The sequence below is a fragment of the Neovison vison genome, chromosome 1 (assembly GCF_020171115.1).
Source record: "Neovison vison isolate M4711 chromosome 1, ASM_NN_V1, whole genome shotgun sequence".
In the NCBI taxonomy this organism is placed as follows: Eukaryota; Metazoa; Chordata; class Mammalia; order Carnivora; family Mustelidae; genus Neogale; species Neogale vison.
This window is the reverse complement of record NC_058091.1, coordinates 101,123,921-101,148,508: the sequence shown is the minus strand read 5'-3', so window position 1 is coordinate 101,148,508 and position 24,588 is coordinate 101,123,921. Positions and strand designations below refer to the sequence as shown.

Genomic DNA, 24,588 nt, shown 5'->3' with positions numbered 1-24,588 from the left:
ATGAAGTTCAAATGGATTCTCTATTCAAAAAAATGATCTCACCCTTATTGATAACAAAATTTCAGTAATGCTAGTGACATTTTACATTAAATCTTTAAAATATAGCAAAACAGATGCATATTCTATGTCGAGAATAAAACAGTTGCAACACATTCTTTTCGTAAGAAGTCTCTCATTTGTGTTATTAACACATAATGAGGTGAGAAATTGACGCTTTGCTCCATAAGATTGGCAGGCTTTGGAGACAACTCTTTCTTTACCACTTGTCCTAGGAAGGTAACCATACTCCATCCAGACCTCTCAGAAGGGCTCCAGATTTCACATGTTGAAAGCAATGCATCCAATCTATTCCATCAACACGGTTTCTTGCAAGTACTGGTGTGTGTTTGTTTTCCTTCCAGGCAATGATCATTCTTAGAAACTATCTGCTCCCACAAGACTTAGCTTTTAGTCAGTGTAAGTAAAATTGGAGTTTTAAAAGTTTTAGTTAGAAACTCAAGTCATCCAGGTATCCGTAAAAGTACACAAGTGCTTTAAAACCAGTCTTCTCTCACAGTGCTGTTCATGCAGAACAACTGGTTCATAAACCACTATCTCTTTGAGTAAGATGACACTGAGTGATGTTCCACATTCATACTCAGGCTCTTCTTTCAGACCTCCAACCAAGTTGACAGGAGTGATGACAATGGTCCCTGTGGCAGATACCTGTGCAGTAAAATACTTAATTTTGCGTGGGCTAATTAGCAGGTGCCAGGTGGTTATTTGGAGCAGGGGTTCTCAAATTTCCAGATGTTTTGGGGAAAACCTGTAGGGTTTGTTAAGACACAGAGTCCTGAGTGCCACCCCCAAAGTTTCTGATTCAGCAGATCTGAGATCGCATGTCTAGTAATCTCTTAGGTGAGGCTGATGTTGATGGTTCAGAAAATGCATTTTGAGAATCTATCATTTAGAGCAAAGGCATCTTGACTTCTGAGTCTGTTCTTAACAGTATGACTGCCTCTCTGAGCCTCTTTCTCTTTCTCTCTGTCCTTCAATCTCTCTCCTTAAGTGATAAAAGAACTAGACTATATTACAGTCTATAATTCAGCTCTTTTTCTCTGATACTACTTAGGCATTGAGGCATATTATCAGTATTAGGTAAGGGATCCTCAAACTGTTTAAGATGTTAGCTCCCCTCACATTCTGAATATTACAACACTCCTCTCATGCAGCATTAACAAGAAAGTTCTCAAAGGTACAGGGGAAAGGAGGAGAGAGTTATAACACTTTGCTTTTGTCATTATCTTTCTGATAATTAGCAAGATAACTTCAATAAACCTTGTCTGTGAGGGTTGTTTTTTGCTTTGAGTAGGAAAAAAGCACAAGGTAGCCCCCAATTTTAAAACAGGAAAATGACTTGTGGACAATTTGCTTGTGTTTTCTTTTGGAAAGTGATGGGTTGGAAAAGAGCAGGCAATGAATGAGATAATTTTTAGGGTCTGTAAAAATCTTCCTTAAATAGTATGCTCCACATCTTTTGTTTCAATAAAAATAAGGACACCTGTTGCTGTCATGCGAGAAGAAGAGCAACTTTCATGAACATCTCTTACTTTCAATTCAGTTTTCAAGTGAATATTTGAATTAGAAGCATTTTGAGGAGGGAACAAGGTGGAAATACTCAGTGCTTTGGATCACAGCTCTCACACTTGTACAAAGTATGCCAAGCAGCTAGTCCTTTGTGTGTGAGTCAGGAGCTAGCACTTCCCTCCTAACCACCTGCAGGCCTGCATGGAATTTGCTGACATCAACCATGTCACTGTAATGAATCAGAAACAAAACAGGACAACTTTCCTGCTCATATCCCCTGTTGGTTGCTTCACTGCTCCACCCACGTTTGAATCTGCCCCCCAGAATGCTTTGCTGTCCTGTAAACTCTATCAACATGTGTCCCTCAGTAACTGAGAGCTCTTGTGAAGGCACGTGTACATCCGTCCCTACCTCATTCTCCAGCACCTAGCACAGTGGGTGCTTGTATTTGATTAATGTTTATGAAGTTCAAATAAATGCAAATATTTATCATCACATCTCCATGACAGTAGTAACTGTCCCCATATGTGACATAGTAGTCCACTACTCCTTTTCTTTGTAAATTGCATTCTTAATTTAATCCAGCAAGGCCAACTGTGACATTTTTATGGGTTCTACCCATAAAAGAATTCTACCATATTCTCAAATATCGAAGTCTTTTCTTAGAGATGGAGATTGTTAGTATTTGTAGTTACTCCAAAATTGTTATGTTAATACAGTCTTACTGGCCATATGTTGAGATGAGAAATGTGAGCAACGGTAAGGTTACAAACCTGAGGAAATTGTGTAAATGGGTGATCAAATGAATGGAAATTAAAGTTTAATAGTAAATATTTTTGAATAGTTTTGAAAGATAGCTTTTGATTATCTAATATAATATGCTATTTTATATATAAATATTCTCTCAGATGTCACATCATAATGACAGTCTTTTGTAATTTTTTTAAAACTATGAAATCAGCTAACCTGTCTGTTGCTAATTCAGAGTTAGTAATTGCTACTTCTTTTAAAAGAAAATCATTGGATTACTCTTGGTAATTTTTTGCAACCAAGCTGAAAGTGAGAGAGTAAAATAAAAATTAGAATTAAAAAAATGCAAACATTTAATTGACACAAATTATAATACATAAAGCTAAAAGTGAATAGCCTAAAATTCAGTTGAAAGTCAAACTTCTAACATGTTTAAATCAAAAGTTGAGAAATTATTTTCAACTGACTTTTCTTTTTATTTCCATAGAGTAATAGATTAAAAAGAGAAAGAAGGAAAGAAAAAAAGAAAGAAAGAAAGAAAGGAAATTGTTTTAAAAATTTCCACAAAGTAATTTTAGCTTCAAATCATTAGGATAGTAAAGTTTGTGTGTACAGAGATTTTTTAAAAAAGAATAGTTTTACCCAGATATCCCTGTCCTATGAATGAAAATTCTACCAGCTTTGAAGTGGCCCTGCTCCGTTGGCTGCTGGGAGTGTGCTTATGCTGGTGAGTACAACTTGCTCTGAGAGTTTTGATATGTTGTCAAAGTTGCTGATCTGGGTGGTCAGAGACTTCCGGCTCTCTGTGCTCGTTCGGCCCCGGGTAAGCCGGTCCTCCTGGCGATGATGAACTCCAAGGCAGCAGCAAGAAAACGCAGCTTTAAATTCCTCTCGAAACTTTCCTGGCAAACCAGGGAGAATGAAAGGAAAAAGAATTACACATAAATAGGGTTCAACAAATCATGAATAGGATATAACCCAGTAGCTCCCTTGAGCCAAACCAACAATGAGGTACAACAGTTTGCAAAAACGGGGAAATAGGAAGAGGAAATTGGGTTACTGGAAGTTTGGTAGACTCTTGACACAATAAGGTATTTCCATAAAATAATGTAACTGATTTTCATGTGTGATGTTTGGAGTTGGTTTCTTTTCTTTAGAGTCAAACCATTTGTGATTGTGGGTTTTTACAGATAGTTGTAAAGAAACTGATCATTAGTAGGATGTCCAGAGATATTTAATAATTTCAAAAATGATGAAACCTGTGTTGTATATAGCCATGACAGCGCAAAAATTACCCCTGCACTGGACTCTGAAGAAACTGGTCTACTGACACACTCAGTTCAACAAAGAATCTAGAAAAAAAATCTTAACATATACAGAAAATTTCTTAAAGTTTCATAATCTGCATGAGGCAGAACAAAACAAAACAGAAGAAAAAAATTACCTACTTTAGAAGTTATTTCTTGCCTTTAAATCACTGACTTGAAATTGGAGAAGTATGAAAAAGAAACAGTCACCTTTTTAAGGATAAATGAACAGGATGGGGAATCATCATTTCTCTTCTCTGAGCTTCTATCACCAAAGCAGGTGACTGAGTAATTACATGAGAAGTGAATGTTCAAGGGACTTGGACAATTGCAGGCACATCTCAGGTCTCCACAGGTTCCAGCCACCTTCCCTGCCTTAACCCACCCCACAAGTGCACTTTAACTTGTGGCCTTGACTCCAAACACTTCTCCCTGTAACTTTCTAGGAAGTTTGATCTGCTTAGTGCAAGGCTCAGGGCTTTAGTCATCTCTAATCCCAAGGCAACAGCTTCTTCATTGCTTCCAAAGCCACAGTTCCACATGGTCCCTCGACCCCTCAAACCTAGTACATGAGCAGTGAGTTGTCTCTGGTTATCTCCAATCTAATGCCATCTTTATTCTAGAGACAGGTGCTGGGTGTGGTAGGGGAAGGCAAGAAAAGGGGCAATTCAATACAAAACAAACCCCACATATATATCACCTGAGTCTCTGAAAGGTGAAATAAAGCAGGTTTATACATATTTATATATAGGGTATATACGCCATGATTGAGGAAAAAACAATGAAAATTATTTTAAAAAATCTAATTAACTGGTCATTTGTCTTCTTCTTCTCCTTCTTCTTCCCTTTTTAAAAAATAACCCATATAACCTACAAGGCCAAAGATGAAGTTGGAAAATACACATACTTTATTAAGTACACAGTAAAATTAATTGCAAAAATTATCATATATTTGGAGATAGCAATGAAACAGAAAGAGCCAGAAAGAGAAAGAGAAAACAGAAAGAGAAGAAGACAGTGTACAGATGTAGTTAATTAAAACACAGTTCTAAAGGTCAGTCAGGCAAAATGTTTGTAAATAAAACAACTAGTTAAATGATTTTTACAATTACATTGGTTTCATACACCGAGAAAGATTAAATCAGTTACAGATGTATGTCTGTGTGTGTCATTTAGCTTGGATGTTATTTAGAAGTAAAGTCATTTTTTGTGGTCAGTGAGAAATCTTGAGATAACCCCAAGAGATGTTACTCACAAGAGAAATGTAAATGTAGAAAAATACCCAAAAGTGGAAGGGTTTCAATTCAATCTCAGTGAGGCAGTCTCAGTGTTGGCAAAGGAAATAATATAGCAAGTCTGTAGTGCTTTCAGATAAAATTATTTTACATGTTGGTAAATTATAAATTTAATGTATGGCAAACAGGATTCTGTGTTTTTCAATTCTCACAATTTTCACTTTCCTCCTACTCAATATTTCTTTTAAATTTGGTGGGAAAATGCTTTAGATGATTTTCTCTGATGAGTTAGGTAACATGTGCTCCCTCTCATAAGGGCAAAACCTCAAGTCAAATTAGATCTGGGGGGAAAAAATCTCATTGTAGAGCAATTAAGCTCTTCACACATTTCAAGAGTGTTCAAAACCTTCTGGTCATTAATCCCTCATCCTTGGTAAGGATTGTGGCTTACATGGAAGGAACAGTTGAAAACTCACCACTGAGAAAATTATAAATAATTGGGTTCGCAGCACTATTGGCATATACAAGCCAGTGTGAAAATGTAAACCAGGCATATACAGTCTCTCTGTCTTCTGTGTGGGTAAACATCCCAAATACTCTGTGGGAAAAATAAAACAAAACAAAAAACAATCACTGGAAATCCAGTGTGATTTTGAAAAGTACATTTCAAATAATAAAATTCCTGGGTGAATGCAGCCCTTGAAGGAAGCTGCCTAATTAACTCCTGTCCTCCTCTGCAACAGGCTCTGGTTTATGGTGCCATATTGGGTTTAGAAAAATGTTGGTACCTGAACAAAATCTCCATGGCACAATTAGCAAGTCAAAGGCAAAATCAAGCAGGAATGATCTCTCTTTCCTTTAAACAACAAATGCAATACTATTTCTGGTGAGTAAGAGAACAGAAGTCAAATATATATCTATGTCCCTTCTTTTGTTTCGTTTCTAAATACAACTGAACAATGTTTGTTACTACTCCATTTTGTGTGTCATTTAAAAGGCCTCCTAGGGGCACCTGGGTGGCTCAGTGGGTTAAGGCCTCTGCCTTTGGCTCAGGTCATGGTCCCGGGGTCCTGGGATCGAGCCCCGCATCGGGCTCTCTGCTCAGCGGGGAGCCTGTTTCCTCCTCCCTCTCTCTCTGCCTGCCTCTCTGCCTACTTGTGATCTCTGTCTGTCAAATAAAGTAAATAAAAAATCTTAAAAAAAAAAAAGGCCTCCTAAACTGCAGTCTTTGAGTCTTTCTTCCTACCTGCCCTTTGTGCACTGATCAAAGTATCACATTTTTTTTTCAACTACCATTTTCCCAGCCTTCTTGAAATTTGAATTCTGGGACTTCCTTACAGTCAGAGGGAAACTAGTTTTCTGTAGGCAAAATTCTGGTAACTTCTTTAAAATACATGAGTTTTAGTATTTTTATTTATTATTTTAAACTCTGAAAAATATTTCATTATTTTACCCTTAAACATCATTTTTAAGATGTGTTCCATGCTCAGAAATATCTCATCTTTCAAATTCAATCCACTAGCCAATATCAAGTAGCTGGTAACTAACTACTCAATAAATTTTACAGGCTGAAGATGATAACACATTTCCTGCACGATCCTGCACCATTGATTGTATAATTTGATTACATGACGGTGCCCATGATAGAAATGCATTTCTGGAATGAAGTGATCCTCTGTGGAGTACTGGAGTTTTACAACAATATGATATGGAGTGGAATAACCTGGACAAATGGAATTAATGGTATGTTCTGACCCTCTAGCATAATATATCTTTGAAATCCTAGACAAACCAGAATTGCTTTAAAGAAGCTGGTTTTAACTAGTCAGGCAAAAAATTGTTTTAAGGAAGAGTTTAGGGATGTCTTGGTAAGAGAAAGGAAATACAAGCATAACCTACAAGGGCAAACAAAGAGGTAAGCATTTGAAGAAAAGGAGTGTTTTTCTCAAATTTTTCTCAAGTCTTGTGGAAAAGAGCAGAATGCTCAAAAAACTGAAAATATTTTAACGTAGACTTTCTTCCTAGCCATTTATTTTCATTGGAAAGGGAGGTCTTTAACTTAAAAAGAAGAGAGCTATTACAGACAAGTAGATATTTGGAACTAGGTAAGAACCCATCCAAGTGGCGAGATGCAGGGAATCCCAGAGAGCAGTCCAGAGAGCAGTAAATCTGACTTTTGTTGAATTTAGACTGAGTACCATAAAAGTACAAAGAGTTAAAAAAAAAAAAAGGAGAAAATCATTCAGTATCATAGCACGGTTAAAAGGTTCTTAAGAATAGAAAACAGCATCTAGCCCAAGAACAGAGTAAATTCGTACGGGATTTCTGTAATCAAGAAAAATAAGACTGAAATTATGAAGAGCTATGGAGGGCAAAGTAGCTTACTAGTTTCTTGTGAGCCAGTACCTTTCTCAAGGCCCCATGCTGCTGAAAATCTCATGCCTTTAAGACTGCATCTGTACTAAACAATACTACTAAACAAAAGTTCATTTTCCATTGGAAGACTTATTTAGCAATCAGAAACAAGGGCCAAGAAGAATGAGAAATCTTTGCAGCTGGTTATACCACCTTTAGTGTGTAACTCTGGCCAAAGCTGCTGCTCTCCAGAGTCTCCAGCTGGGAGGAATATGATATTGACTCTGAATCAGGGAAAAGTGAGAGGAGCAATCCTAGTTTAAGTTCGAAGCCTATTATAAACAAAATTACTATTACCTTGGGGCCTGTCTGTTTGCAACAGTTATGATAATTCCCAATAAAGTTGGCTGGCTGTGAAGTTCATGTATACCACAGCCCCTGCATTGGCTGTTCCTGTCGGTCCATTGTTTTAACTTAACACTGTATCTGCAGCCTAACAAATAACACATTTTCTCTCACTGAAAAGTTACATGCTAATTTTTATTAATAGTCATCCTGAGCTCTTGATTCAGTGACTTGAGGAAATGGCTTTGTTTTCTGTATTTAAAGATTCAAAACGAAGTATGAGCCCTGATTCCATTTGTGTGTGTGTGCGTGTGTGTGCACTCACAAATGCTCTTTTTTTCCCCCTTCCCCTAAACATTTATTTTCCTTCTGAAAAAATACCCTTTAAATATAATTAGTATAATTAATATACTAATTAGTATAACTAGAATACTAAAAAAAAATCTCTATTTTTTTTTTATCTTTTAGATAGAATTGTGTCATAATTCCCTATGTATGAGAACAAAGCTTTAGAAAATCCCATTTGTTCTGATCAAAACAGAACTTCAAGCTGTAAATGAGTTTTTTTCGTTTGTTTTGTTTTGCTTTTGGCTTCTGGGTTTTTTGTTTATTTATTTATTTATTTTTGCATTAGAACTTTTTCTCCATCTAAGGCTCAGCAATTAGCTTGAAGATGTCAGGGGAACATCTGTTTTGTGTCTGCCATTCAACAGAGAACTTCCACTGAAAAGAGTATGTAGGGTCTGCCGCACTCTAAAAGGCTGTCCCAGTTACCTGTTAGGCACAACACAATGAGTTATCTGGCCTGACACTATCTAGGCAAAGGGCTTAGATTTTTCTCTGGCTTAAGAAGGAAAAAGAAAAAAAAGAATAAAAAATTAAAAAAAAAAAGACAAAAAACTTCTTCACTAAGAACCAAGAAATGACAGCCACTTTATTTTCAAATAATAGATGAACTTTACCTCTTGAGCACGTTGAGGATGCTAATTGGTAGATAGCAAATTGCAAACACCAAAAGCACAACCATTAGCATCCGGGCTGTTTTCCGTCTGGCTCGGATCTGCTTTATTTCAGCGGCCACAGCGCTAATCCTGGACTTGGTCTGCTGTCCTGGCCCTCGAGGCTGTGAAGCAGGCTGCAGGGGCTTCCACTTTCTCTGAACTACAGATGATGTTCCAGGGATCTAAAGGGAGCAGAGACCTTTATTGCCACCTGACTCAGGGAAGTTCCACTTCGGAGAAGCAACTAGAAGATACAGGAAGGAGAGTGTTCTGAACGCCTGTGGCATGGGGAAGCTTGAGAACCTGTTTCCCCAAGAATGTCTGCTGAGTGGAGTATGTTCTAGAGTAATACAGTTGAGTACTGAAAAGGAGTTTGGAGGGGAAGGAAGTTGAAATCCCATTTTTGTCAAGGTCTAAAGAGAGCTACAAATGGAAAAGATTTATGAAAGAGAAGTTGTACATCCAGACAATGGAATATTATTCAGTGTCAAAGAGAGAAATGAGATATGAAGCCAGGAAAAATAGTTAACTTAAATGCATATTACTCAGTAAAAAAAGCCAAACGAGAAGACTACATAACATAATGGCTACAACAATATGACATCTTAGAAAAGGTAAAATCAGAGAGATAGTAAAACGATTGCCTGGAGGTAGTGGGGGTGTGTGTTGGGAGGCTAATGGACAAAGTACAGAGGATTCTTGGGGCAGTGAAAATACTCTGTATGATGCCATAATGATGGATACATGTCATCATACATTATATGATGCATTTGGAAACATTGTCTAAATCCATAGAATGTACATTTAAGAGTGAACCCTTAGGTTAACTATAGACTTTGGATGATTCTGTGTCCATGTAGGTTCATCGCTTGTAACAAATGTATCACTTTGGTGAGGCATATGGATAATGGGGGGCGGGGTACTTCATAAGTGGAGGTAGGAGACATTTGGGAAACCTCTGTATCTTCCGCTCCATTTTGCTGTGAACTTAAAACGGCTCCTAACAACAAAACAAAACAAGCAAACTAACAACAAAAGCCAGCTCTTACTTAAAAGGAGAGAGAAATAAAGCTGACAAAGAGCTGTAACAGGACAACCACCGTATAATCTGATTAGGAATTCTGGTTCAGCTCAGATACCTCACTTTAGAGAGGGGAAACGTTTAACAGGTAATTGTGAAAGTAACCTGAAAAGATTTTTTTTCATGCATCAATACTGCCATCTGCTGCCAGAGGGACAGATAGGACTTCGCTACCTAGCGCTTTTTATTAGATTCTGTTTCTCAGGTTTGGTCAGTGGAAACCTTGAGTGAAGCAAATAAAAAATAAATAAAATATTCTCTGATCCTTGCTAATTATTGTTATGAAATTGCTTGAAACTCATTTTGTGTTCCAGTCTGGCTTTTTAAAATGCATACAAACAGGGGTGCCGGGTGTGGCTCCATCAGTTAAGCCTCTGCCTTCAGCTCAGGTCCTGATCTGAGTCCTGGGATCCAGCCCCCCCCAACCCCCAGCCCCTTAGACTTACTCACTGGGGAGTCTGCTTCTCCTTCTCCCCTTACTCCTCCCCCCACTGGAGCTCACACTCACTCTTTCTCTTTCTCTCAAATAAATAAAATCTTTAAAATAAACTTAAAAAAATAAAATGCATACAAACACAGTGAGAATCCCTTGTGGTCTTACATTAACATTTCATATGGCTGGAATTTGTAACAACAGTTAAACAACTTGTACTTCTCCATTTCTTTTCAAAGTTATTTGATAATAGCAGGGAGTCCTTCCAAGTGTAATATTTTCTTAATTATAAGCTCATGAAGATTGATAGAGTTTAGTGAGCAAAACAATAAAATTCAGCATGCATAATTTTTTAAGAGGAAAATGTGCCAACAAGAACACCATAGCCCTTTGTTGGTTCTAAGACTCCGTGGTCCTCTTTGTTGAGACTATTCAGCTGTTGCTTTTATCTCCGTGGTGCTGGCCAGGACAGACCCATGTGTTCCTGTGCTCTCTCAGAACACACGTTGGAGGGACTCTGCTGATTTATACATCACAAGATCCAGGTGTGTTAGATAATCTTTGCAAGCAGAATTTTACTTTGATTTCTACACATATTAATATGGAGCCTCTTTTAACCATAACTATTCTCTCTCAAAAAGAAACAAATGAAGTTAATGAAAACCTCCCCTTACGTAGAAAAACATGTGACAAATTATCTCTCTTCTGGCTCTTTGTGTTCTTTTATGTAGACTGACTTTTTCACATAGTGGTGGTCCTCTACGTTTTTCTTCTCTGTGTTACTGGTTGGGGGCTGAGGGGGTACTGAGAATGCTTTCTCCTCTGTGAGTCTCTTTTTAAATAGTCATTTTTAAAATAATTGAGAAGAAACTACAATGGATGCTAGAAAGTTCCAGAAAAACTGTAGCATGAGTAACCCTAAAAATGATCTTGAACTGTTTTCTAAATGATCTCTGAGAGATCATTTAAACTTTAGAAATTCTCTTATTCAGTGCTCCCCTGAAGGAACGAAATAATATCCTGCATCTAATTACTTCCTCAACCCTCAGAAAAAAGTTTCCATAAAGAGAAACTGCCACAGGAAGCATGCAATCAGAATTAAACACAAACAAATAAAACTAGTGATAATGTCCTCTTTTAGATGATGATCTAAATAAGGATGGAAGATGTTTAATCTGAATTCATCTTGAGGAAACCCACAAATGTCCCCATTGATAAGTTGTCTAGGTCTAGAGAAGGTCAACCTAATGATAACAGAAATCGCTGATAGTAACAGAACCAGGAACTCTGCATAATCTTGAGTAATTATTAATGCATTGCTAAAAGTAGATTATTATAAACCCTATTTATAGATGATCAAGCAGACATTAAAAGTTAAAATATCCAGGTCTACATCTAACAAGTCAGAATTGCTCTGTCTGATTGCAGAGCTCATCTTTTCCCATTCTGATGTAGGGTTTCCATTTATAAACTTCAACACAATGTGTTATGGAAGACAGTAAATTTTTAAGTATGTGCCTAGTTACATGAAATAATAATCATACTAAAGGGCATTGAGAAATCCAGCCTGGGAAGCTGTCCATCTAGAAAGGTCTTCCCCTGCCATCTCAGGAAGGGCTCAACAATCCAACTGTGTAAAGCATGTGTGTGCACATATGTGCACATTCACACAAACACACACACACACACACTTCACTTTTATTCCACTATTTTAAATGAATTTTAAAATAATCTTTGAAACAAAAATACATCTTGGAAGAGGTCTTGCCACAATCATGAATTGGAGATATCTTGTAAACGATGGACCTTGAAACCTGCCCTTTCTTAAGCTGTGTTTGTGACTAGGATTAATTTTTAAGAAAAGGGAAACATGCTGCATACATTAAAAGAAGAATAGAGGATATTGTGAATAATGAATAAATTTGCAAACTTAAATGAGATGGATAAATACCTTGAAAAACAAAGATTACCAAAACTGACACTAAAGATTACCAAAATTGGCACTATGATTCCAAACCTTGTTAAACAAAAACTCCAGGCCCAGATAGGTTCATTAATGAATTCATTCAAATAGTACAAAATAAATAATATCGATCTTATGCAGACTCTTTCTGAAATTCAAAGAAATAATAATACTTTCTGAATAATTTTATAATACTACAAATATCCTAATAATCCAAGACATAACAACAAAAGAAAACACAGAGATGAAAAATTCCTTAAAATATATTATCAAATCAATTAGCAATATGCAAAAAGGATAATAAAATTCACTCAATAAGTCAACTTGATTTATTCCAGCAATGCAGTGTTGATTTAACATTCAAAAATTAATCAATGTGTCATATTAACAGAATAAGAGACAAAAATATGACCATCTCAATAAATAAAGGAGAAGCATTTAAAAAATTCAACCCCTTACCATGATAAAAATTTCAGTAAAATAGTAAACTAGTAACATGAGGAAACTTTACCCACCTGGTAAAGGGCATCTATAAAAAAGTCTTCAACTATCATCCTACCTAATGGGAAAAGATGAACACTTTCTTTTAAGACTGAGAACAAAACAACAAAGTCTTTTCTCAACATTAAAATATGAGTTTCCACTCAACATTAACCAGTACAAGAAGAACAGAAAAATAGATAAAAGGTACATAGATTTATTTTACTGGGGAGACATTATTGCTTACAAAGTAAATCCTAAAGAATTTCTAAAACTCTACTAGAACTAATCCCTGAATTTAGAAATATGCAGAACCCCAAATCAAGAGACAATTTCTTGTATTTCTGTGATAAAATGATTTATGACATATGTTTCATGGTTCAGATGACGAAAATATATTTTCCAGATATATCTGGTCTTCATCTATAGTTCCTGAACATGCTTTGAAAACATAAAAGGTGAAATGGGTGTCTTATTAATGAAAGTAACTTAAGATCAGGAACTAGTTGCCAGGAGGACCAACCATTAAAGGATGGTAACTTTCAGTCCCACTCCCTGACCACTTGGAAGAAGAAAGGAGCTGGAGTTGAATCAGCTAACAGCCAAAGACTTAGTCAATCATTATATAATGAAGCTTCTTTAAAAATTTACAGTGACATGGGTTTCAGAGAGTCTCTAAGTTGGTGAACATATGGAGATGGGTAATGAATGGCATACCTAGAGAGGACATGGAATCTCCTTGACCTGTGTATCTCTTTATCTGGCTGTTGATTCATAACCTTTAACAAATCCTTTAATAAACTCATATCATCAGATTTTGAGATTTACAGTAAAGTCATATACATAATATTTATGTACATATATGGAATTTTGTGTATCTTGGAAAAAAGAAGAGGCTCAGTCTGATAAATACAATTCTGGAAATCAACTCATTAAAAAAATGCTTAGAAAATACATCACCTAAAAAAATTCTGTGCAGTTATGAAGGAACCAGTAAAAAGTCACTTAACAGCCAAGGAAGGGAGTATGAATATTCAAAGCAAAGAGAAGAAGACAGACAGATACAAGGGCTATGGGAAAATAGTATTTAAATAGTGAAACTGTGAATGACATTATTCAATGCTAGCAAATGACTAAGCAAGAAATCCCTAGGGAAACTTTTTTGGAAATCATTGATGAGTTTAAGTAGGAACTGTTTCAATGTAGTGATAGGATTTGAGTAAGAATGAAGTGGGTTGAGAAATCAGTGAGGGTGGCAGGTGGTGAGAAAAGGAGCCAACAAAGGGAAATGCCATGAATTTTAGCTAGGAGGAGGAGGAAGAGCCAAGAGTTAAGTTAGTAACTGGAAGAGTATGAGAGTTAGGAAGATGTTTTTTCTTAGTACTTAAAAGTTCCTACTCCAGGAGGACAGATCTTCTTTATCTTTCTTCTAGTCTTTAGCTCATTACCTATTTTACCATAATAGAGTACAACTGATACTTGGAAGGTGCTATCTCATATGAAGCGATAATCTCTATCTTTCTCTGTCTGGCAGGAAAAAATGGGACTTTTTTCTAATTCCTTATACTACCATTTGAGAATGATGGAGCTCCAAGACCCAGTGACTTTTTTTTTTTTTTTTAACCCTGGCAAGCCCTTTTAGAATTTAGATGAGCCTGCTCAGTCCACAAGATGAGGATCATAACTGTTTTATCTGTCCCATCTTTTGACTTCATTCTCAAAATAGAAAGATCTACTTTCAGGTTCTATAGACAACCCTTATGGACTACAATGGACTACTACTGCCATCCATGATCTGCTCACCCAATCCCCAAACTCAAGGCTCTTGTCCTTTGTCCATCCCCAGAATGTGTTGACTCTCAACATTACTCCATCACACAAATCAGCTCTTCTTTGTAGAAACTGGTTTCCCCTTTCCTTCCTGGAATCCAACAAATGGTTTTTACTGATTAGATCCTCTCATGCTTCTGTATTTCTATGGACCTTAAAGTCTTTAATTACAACCAACCTTTGGACAGTTCCCCTTATATATATTCTCATTGCATCAACAAGTCGATTGTGTTTACCCTTTTTTCCTTCCCCCGAGTTTGAGTAGGAGAATTTTGTAAAAGAATCTCCTCCATCTTTAATGTTTTTCTTATTTTAAAATGCCCATAATTTTTTGTTCTCTTTAAAAAAAAAAACAGATTTATTGAGATATATTTATATGTCATTAATTCACCTTTTAAGGGATACAGTTAAGTAGTTTTAGTGTATTAACAAAGTTAATCACAGTTATCACACCATCACTGCCTAATTCCAGAATATTTTCATCACCTGGAAATTAGACTCCAAATCTATAATCAGTCACTTCCCATTACTCTATCCTACTATCCTCTGTAACTACAAATCTTTCTGGTTCTAGCCCATTCTCTACATTTCATGTGAACAGAATCATAAAATACCTGGTCTTTTGTGTCTATTTTTACTTAAGAATAATTTCAAGATTCATCCATGTTGTAGTATGTATCAATAGTTCATTACTTTTTATAGCCAAATAATATTCCATTGTTTGCATATACTACATTCATTTATCCATTAATGGGCATTAATGGATAGCCACTTTTTGGCTATTATGTATAACGTTGTTGTGAACAATAATGTGTAAGTTTTTACGTGGACACATTTTCAGTTCTCTTGGGTATGTACCTAATGATTAAACTGGTAGGTCACATGGTAATCCTTAAAGATTTTGAGGAATGGCCAAACCATTTTCCAAAGTAGCAGCATCATTTTCTACACATTTTCTTCACATTTTTTTCCATTTTCCAGCCATATAATGATAGTACTAATTTCTTCACATTCTCAACACATTAGAGTACTAATTTCTCCACATTCTCTCTTCACATTTCTCCACATTCTCACCAACCGTATAACAAGAGTACTAATTTCTCCACTTTCTCACAAAGATAAGTAATTATCTTTTTAAAAAATTATTTCAGCCATCCTGTTGTGTGTGAAAAGATATCTCACTGTATGTTTAATTTTCATTTTCCTAATAATTACATCTTGTCATGTGTATATTGACCACTTGTTCATCTTCTTTGGAGAAATGTTTATTCAAATCTATGCTTACATTTAATGGGTTATTTCTTTTTGTTGTTGAATCAGAAGAGTTCTTTATATATTTAAGATATGTCTTTTATCATATATGTGATTTGCAAATATTTTCTTTCATTCTGTGAGTTGCCTTTTCACTTTCCTCATGGTAACCTTTGAAGTACAAATGTTTTTATTTCAATAGCATCCAATTTATCTACTTTCAATTTTTTTTTTTTTTTGCTTGTGCTTTTGGTGTCATTTGAACCATTATCCTAAACCAAATCATAATGATGTCTGACCACAGGCATATAATGAATGTGTTTTCTTCTAAGAGTTTCATACCACAGATGGGCTCTGACTTACTATGGTCTGACCTATGATTTTTTAAATTTATGATGGTACAAAAGTAATATACATTCAGAAATTGCACTTTGAATTTTGAATTTTGATCTCTTCCTAGGCTCGTTATTGTGGTATGATACTCTCTGATGATTCTGGGCACTGGCAGTGAGTTGCAGCTGCCCATAAGACAGGAACTCATGAAGATAAACAATTGATACATTTATAACCATTCTGTATTTTACTCTCAGTACAGTACTTAATAAATTATGTAAGATGTTCAACATTTTATTATAAGATAGGTTTTGTGTTAGATGATTTTGCCCAAATTTAGTCTAATTTAAATTTTCTGAGCACATTAAAGTAGTTTAGGTTAAGCTATGATGTTCTATACAGGTTAGGTGTATTAAATGCATTTTTGACTTACATTATTTTCAACTTATGATGGGTGAATTGGGATATAATGTCACTGTACGTTGAAGATCTGTATTAGTTCTTACATTTAAGTCTACAATAGATTCTGAGTTAAATTTTATATATGGTGTATAATGTCCAATTCCATTCTTTTGAATATACAGAGATGTCCCAGCCCCATTTGATGACAAGACTGATTTTGCCCATTGAACCGGGATGACAGTTTTGTCAAAAATCAGTTAACCATAAATATAAGGGTTTATTTCAAGACTTTGAATTCTATTTCATTGATCCATATGACTATCTGTTTGTAAATACTATACTATCTTGATTACTCTAGCTTTATAATAAATTCTGACATTGAGAAGTGAGTTTTCCAACTTTGTTCATCTTCCTGAAGATAATTTTGGCCATTCCTGATTCTTTGCATATCCATATTGATTTTAGTACTATTTTCCAATTTGTTCAAAAACAGACAAACAAGTAAGACAGCTGGGTATTTGATAGGGATTGTGATGAATCCATACGTCAATTTGAGGAATTTTTCTTTTTTTTTAAGATTTTATTTATTTATTTCATAGACAGAGATCACAAGTAGGCAGAGAGGCAAGCAGAGAGAGAGAGGAGGAAGCAGGCTTCCCACGGAGCAGAGAGCCTGATGTGGGGCTTGTTTCCAGAACCCTTGCACCATGACCTGAGCCGTAGGCAGAGGCTTTAACCCACTGAGCCATTCAGGCGCCTCTTGAGGAATTTTTCTATTTTGACAATAATAGGTCTTCCAATCCATGAACATGAAATGTCATTTCATTTATGTAGTCCTTCTTTAATTTTTAAATGATGCTATGTGATTGTATATGTTAAATATTTCTTCTATTAGACTTATTGCTAGATGTTTTACACTTTTTAGAGATGTTTGAAATGGAACTGTTTTGTTAATTCCATCTCTGGATTGTTCTTTGATAGTTTATAGAAATGAAATTAATTTTTATCTATCAATATATTATTTTCAAAACTGGCTGAACTTGTTTTTAATTTTTTTGTGTGTGGATTCTTTAGGATTTCCTATAAACAGTATCATGTAATCTACAAATAGAGTTAGTTTACTTTTTACTTGTCAATCTTGATGCATTTTGTTATTATTCTTAATATTATTTCTTGAATAACTGAGCTGGATAGTATCTAGTTCTATTCAATTTTAAACAGAACTGATAAGATCACACATCCCTATCTTGTTCCTGATACTAGCAGGGGAATATTCAGTCTTTCACTATTAAATATGATGTTAGCTGTGGGGTTTTGTAGATTTTATTATCAAATTGAAGAGGTCTCTTTTATGCCTATTTGGTTAAGTGCTTTTATCTTGAAAGGGTGCTGTATTTTGTCAAATGCTTTAGCTGCATTTATTGAGATGATCATGTCACGTGGGTTTTGTCTTTTCTCTTTTAATATTGTATGACTCTTTTTTTTATAACACATACTTTAATAATTTATTTTAATACAAGTAATCAAGTTAAATAAAAGGAAATTAATTTAGTTTAACATACATCTGCTATATATTATTATTTTTTTAATTTTTTCAATTTATTTATTTTCAGAAAAACAGTATTCATTATTTTTTCACCACACCCAGTGCTCCATGCAATCTGTGCCCTTTATAATACCCACCACCTGGTACCCCACCCTCCCACACCCCCGCCACTTCAAACCCTTCAGATTGTTTTTCAGAGTCCATAGTCTCTTATGATTCACCTCTCCTTTTTGATTTTCATATGTTAAACCCACATTGCATTGGTGAGCTAAATCACACTCGGCCATCATGTGTAACCTTTTTTTACATATTGGGTTTGTTAGCATTTTGTTGAGTATACTACCCTATATTCATAAGTATATTAGTTTATAGTTTTCTCATGATATCTTTGTCTAGGTTTAATAGTAGCATACTACTATCACTTATGGAATGAGGTAAGGAATATTCTCTCCTATTCTGTTTTTTCAAAGAGTTTGTGAAGGTTTGGTGTCAATTATCCTTTAAATATTTGGTAAAATTCAACAGTGAAGACACTTGTGCTTTTTCTTTGGGAAATTTCTTTATTACTAATTTAACCTCTTCACTTATAATAGGTCTATTCAAATTTTCTAATTCTCCTTTAGACAGTTTCAGTAGTTTGTGACTTTCTACACATTTGTCCATTTGCTCTATGCTATCTACTTTGTTGGTGTACAGTTATTCCTAGTATTCCCTTACTCTTTCTATTTCTGTAACATCTGTGGTGATGTCCCTCTTTACTTCTGATCTTAGTGATCTGAATCTTTTCTCTTTTTTCTTGTAATTATCTCTTATCTTTTCAAAGAACCTATTTTCAGTTTCACTGACTTTTATCTACTGATTTTTTTAAAAAAATTATTTATTAATTTTAGAGGGAGTGTGTGCAAGAATGTAGGAGCAGCGAGAGAGAGAGAGAGAGAGAGAGAGAGAGAGAGAGACGCAGACTCCCCACTGAGCTTAGAGCCTGATATGGGGCTCAATCTCACAAGCCTGAGATTACAAACTGCGCCAAAACCAAGAGTTTGGGACGCCTGGGTGGCTCAGTGGGTTAAAGCCACTGCTTTCAGCTCAGGTCATGATGTCGGGGTCCTGGGATTGTGCCCTGCATCGGTCTCTCTGCTCTGCGGGGAGCCTGCTTCCTCTTCTCTCTCTGCCTGCCTCTCTGCCTACTTGTGATCACTGTCTGTCAAATAAATAAATGAATAAATAAATAAATAAAATCTTTAAAAACAAACAAACAAACAAACCAAGAATTAGTCTCTTAATCGCCTGAGCCAGCTAGGCATCCTGCCAAAATTTTATTTTTAAGTAATCTCTTCACCCAACATGGGGCTCAAACTCACAACCCAGAGATCAAGAGTTGTGTGCTCCACAAACTATGCCAGCCAGACACCCTGACACTCACAGTTTTGGTAAACTTTCTTTTAATATTACTATAGCCACCTCAGCTTTCTTTCGTTAGTGTTTGCATAGTAAACATTTTCCCCTACTACTTTACATTCAATCTATTTGTGTCTTTTAATATGAGATATGTCTTTTGTAGATAACATAGAATTAGACATTTTATGTTTGTTTGATCTATTCTGCTAATCTCTGGAGTGCTTAATTCATTTAATTATTGAATTGGATTATTTAATCATTAATTTGATTATTAAAAAGGAATAATTTACATCTGTCACTTTACTTTGTTTTATATATATTATGTCTATTTTGTTCCTCTATTCCCCCATTGCTGCTTTATTTTGTGTTAAATAAGTATTTTTTAAAGAGATTTTATTTATTTATTTGACAGAGAGAGAGAGATCACAAGTAGGCAGAGAGGCAGGCAGTGAGAGGGCAGAGCAGAGAGCCTGATGCAGCTGGATCCCAAGACTGTGGGATCATGACCTGAGCTGAAAGCAGAGGCTTAACCCACTGAGCCACCCTGGTGCCCCAAATAAGTATTTTCTAGTATGCCATTTTCATATTCTTTTTTTTTTTTCTTCCACTATAGTTTCTTAAGTATTTTCTTGGTGGTTGCCCTGAGAGTTAACAATTAGCAGCCAAAATAATATTTGGATTAATGGTAATTTAATTTTAATAGCATACAAAAATCTTGCTCCAAATTAGCTTCATTCCCATCTCCTTCCTTTGTATCACATCTTTACATTATAAGCTGAATCTTTACAGTTTTATAATTCTTGCTTTATGCTGTTATCTCTTAAGTCAAATGGGAGAACAAAAGTATTACAAAGAAAAATACATTTATACTCTCTTTCATATTTACCTAGGTAGTTACTTTTACTAGTGTTCTTTATTTCTCTGTGTGAACTTGAGTTAACCAGCTTTTGTTTCTGCCTCTGCAATTCCAGTTTGCTATCTCTTCCCTCACACTAGACTGAGTTGTCATCACCTACCATTAATCATTTTAAGTTTTCTCAGAAGAATGTTGAAGAATAAAGAACAGTAGAAAAGACTGTGAGAAAAATTGGTACAGGAAAAGCTTTCAAATTAATACTCCCTAGTAAGTTGAAACTTAGTTCAGACTCAAATATCAGTTATGGTTTATGGTTCATCCCCAGTTCCTCCAACAGTACAGACAATAGTAGGTGCTTACCAAATGTTTTTTGGAATGAGTTAACAAGAGTTCACATGATGATTAAAATTTAAATGCTGAATTATCTGAGGTCCAGAACTGGAAAGAACATTTTTATAGTCACATAAACTAAAATTAAGTGGGTCTAAAAAAGAAGACTTTTAGAGAAGAGTCTGTAGAATTTCCAGACTGACTAAATTCCCTGAGTCACATTGTCAAAAAGAATTTAAGTAATTAATTGTAGCAAAGCACTGGTTAAGTCTTTTAATAAAGCTGAAAGTTCTTGAGAAAGTCAGACAAGGTCATACACTTTGCTCACTAATAATCTTACACTTACAATTTCAAAGTATATAACAAATTCCATGCATCTGTAATTTTAAGCAAATAGGATAGGCTCTCCATTTGATGGCTCACTTGATTTAGCCAATGGCACACATAAGGCTGTGGAACTCTGTTTATAGACATTAACAGTTGGAAATTGAGAGTTGCTCAAGCAGAATTCTACATAATCACCCATTTGGGGTTAATTTACTTTATAGTGGCTGCTAAAGCGAGCTCAGCTGAACTTGTCATTTTCCATTTCAATCTGTTTTGTAAATGTTTTTAGTTTTACAGCCCAAGCATTTTACTGCAAATCTTTTGGATCATATGGTTTATGCTAACCAGAACAATTCATCAAAAGAATATGGGTTATTTCTAAACCTGCAATACAATTTTGAACTTTCTTTAGATTTTGAGACATGAAGAAGAATAAGCTTAAATAACAGAGAAATAAACTGGGCAGAATTTAGCAGTTACCTATTCAACATTTTTTTGGAATACTTTCTTAGTGCAAGACACCATGTTAAGTGTTGGGGATTCAATGATGAACAAGACAGATTTAGGTATCTCGAAAGAGTTTTAAAGTTATGTCAATCTGTACATAAATGAATAAACAAATAAAAACTTCTATTATATGTAGTATACACTTACTAGTAAAAAATATGGAAGTAGGGAATCATCTTAACACTGAACATTCCTGGTCAAAATAGCAAACTCAGTCTAAATCATCTTCATTCCTCCACGCTCATTCAATGCTTTTTCTCTTTCAAGAAATTTTTCAAATTCCAATTTTTCTATGAATAGTTCGCTGAGTAACTGGGAAATGGATTTCCCGATGTTCTCTTCTATAAAAGTGTTCCCAGAACTTTCTCTTATTTTTCTACTCACTTTTTTCTTATAAAGTATTTATTGAGCAACTGGTATGTTCCAAGCATATACAAATTGGAGGGATACAAGATGAAGGCTAGAGTGTACTGTCTTCAGCTTTAGAGTAGAGCAGATAGACAAATACAAAAGTTTATTATAATGTTACTGAAAAGTACTATGAAAATGGGGCACCTGAGTGGCTCAGTCAGTTAAGTGTCTAACTCTTGATTTAAGCTCAAGTCATGATCTCAGGGTTATGAGACTGAGCCCCATGTTAAGCTCCATGTTTGACAAGGAGTCTGCTTGAGATTTTCTCTTTCCCTTTCCCTCTGTTCCTTCCTTCTTTTGCACTCTCTCCCTCTCTTCCAATAAATAAATAAAATCTTCTTAAAAAGTATTATGAAAGAGATCTATTTAAGAAAGTAGTCACATACATGGATTCAACACATACTTGTTATTTTAGATCTATCGGCAGAATTAGTTGAAAGAACCAATAACAGCATATATTGTTAAGATATTTTAATCAATAAGCACTTTCTCTGCTCTAGGCACTTGAATTAATTCATCAAATAAGTGTAATAATTCTATGAGATATCTACCTCTACCCTACTTTAAAATAATAAAAGAAAGGTAGAGAAATTTAAGAAATTGACAAAATTCATGCATCTATTAAGTTGTAGAGTCAGGATATAAACTCGTGCAATCTGGACCTTGAGTCTGTGTTTCTGACTTCTTTGAACTATGTCATTTGTGATTATTCACTTCTCAGTATGCAAGAAGATTCCTATTGCTCTATGACTTGTAGCATCTTTCTGTGAGGGAAGGATTCTTTCCTTTGCCATGGTCAGGCTTAACCCCATGGCTTGTTTTTTTTTTTTTTTTTTTAAAGATTTTATTTATTTATTTGATAGACAGAAATCACAAGTAGGCAGAGAGGCAGGCAGAGAGAGAGAGAGAGGCGGAAGCAGGCTCTCACTGAGCAGAGAGCCCGATGCGGGGCTCGATCCCAGGACCCTGAGATCATGACCTGCGCTGAAAGCAGAGGCTTAACCCTCTGAGCCACCCATGGCTTGTTTTGGTCAAAGAAGTATGAAGAGACTTAACATTATAGCAGTTCAAAGCAAAGATCCAAGAGATGTTGTATATTTCTTCCCACTTCCTTGCCTTTTCCCTCAGTCACAGAATGGCACATCCCAGAGAATACTGTTCCCTTAGTCTGAGTTCTGAAATAAGACAGTAAGTAGAGCACAGCCACAGCCTGTCCTCACTACTGCCATGGAACATGAGTGAGACACACTGTTGGGGCAAGCCACATGCATTGTTTTAAGAGCAGAATAACCTAGCAAAAACTGACTAGTATAATAAAACTTACCAAGAAGTAAGTGTGATAGTAACAAACACCCTAAAATATGTGATATCGTGACCAGAGGAACAGCATTGAAGAAACTATCATTGGGAAAATATAACTCGTATTCTACAGTGGCACACATTTGTTACCTTAGTTGAAAAGACTGGGGGTTAGAATGATAGTAAGTATAGGTACTGACTGCATTTTAAAGGTTATAAAAACAATTGTTGCTTTGTAAAAATAAAGGAATAGAAACAATTCGGAATTATAAGATATACAAGGTTGAAAAATGCGACTATTGCCCGTATTCAACCAGTAAAAGATACTTTGAAAATTGCTTTGACTAAGAAACGTTGAAGGAGACCCAAATTAAGACTCTTCCTCAAACAAAGACCAGATAAAAGGTTATTGAAGTCTTTTTAATGAATTGAGGTGTCCCAGTAAATTCCATCAGTTGGGTAAAATATATCAGAACAAACAGATTAAGGGCATGGCTTTCCATGAGCCTGATAAGCTCTAAGTACTGGCAGTAAGTGTAGAGAAAGAGAGAGATACATCTCCAAGGTATGTGGCATTTTAAGATACAATTTGTAAGTCCAAGAGGATGAGTTATATTCTTTGTCTAAACTTGGTGATTTACTTGCACTCATCAATGTTCAGCTTAAATGTTTCCTGCTTGCAATTAGGTACACCTCTACCACACCTCCCTCTGATCCCCAGCTTATATTTATTAAGATGATTTTCACTCTGCATCTGACTCTTTCCCTCCTCCAGTCTATGAATTCATCAATGAATTTGATAGGAGCTTTTAGCTTTTTATCAGATACACATACAAAAGAAATATGATAAATATTTGATAAATGAATAACAGAGAATGAATATACTTGCTGATGTAGCAAGGTTATCTAACAAACTACAATACTCCCAAATCAGCATGATAAACTGTTTCTAAAAGTCGAAATTCTGCCTGATTCTCTACTGTGCTAAAAAAAAAAAAAAAACAGATCTTTGGAGTTGGAGACTTAACACATAATAAAAGTACATAAATACATAATAAAATTACATAAATTACATAAAAATGCATAAATCTGATATAAAAGACAACATTCTTTACATACAGTCTCAGGAAATGTTAAAGAAATTTTTGTTATTTCTCAAAGTAAAGTTTATAATATTAGTCCTAGACAAAAATCAAGTCAGTTAATCACAGAACATTACAATTTAAAGTCATTTAGGCAGTTCATAAATACACTCCCTAAATATCACCCTAAAAAAATGCCGAGACATATTTCCATGACTTGTACCTCATTATTTTAGAAGAATACACAATTCTTTGGTATTCATGTTATGTTCGTTCTGTCTATCCTTAAATTTTATTTATTTTTTAAAGAGGTATTTGTTTATTTTAGAGAGAGAATGTGTTGGAGGAGTAGAGGGAGAGAATCTTCAAGCAGACTCTTCACTGAGCACGGAGCAGATGACATCAGGACCCTGAGATCATGACCTGAGCCGAAATTAAGAGCCAGCCACCCAACCGACTGAGCCACCCAGGCACCCCTCTTAAGTTTTATTTTTAAGTGC

At 35.4% G+C, this 24,588-nt stretch overlaps 1 protein-coding gene across 1 annotated transcript in view; it reads right to left on the bottom strand.

The window, feature by feature from the left end:
* Positions 1-650: 650 nt before the first annotated feature.
* The window catches only part of HCRTR2 (hypocretin receptor 2), a 108,143-nt gene continuing 84,205 nt past the window's right edge, over positions 651-24,588 (bottom strand). Inside the window, exons 5-8 of the mRNA XM_044237777.1 lie at positions 8,521-8,741; positions 5,335-5,456; positions 2,993-3,218; positions 651-705 (exon numbers count right to left, since the gene is read on the bottom strand). Of these exons, the coding sequence (XP_044093712.1) occupies positions 651-705; positions 2,993-3,218; positions 5,335-5,456; positions 8,521-8,741 (624 nt within the window). The remainder of the gene's footprint in view (positions 706-2,992; positions 3,219-5,334; positions 5,457-8,520; positions 8,742-24,588) is intronic.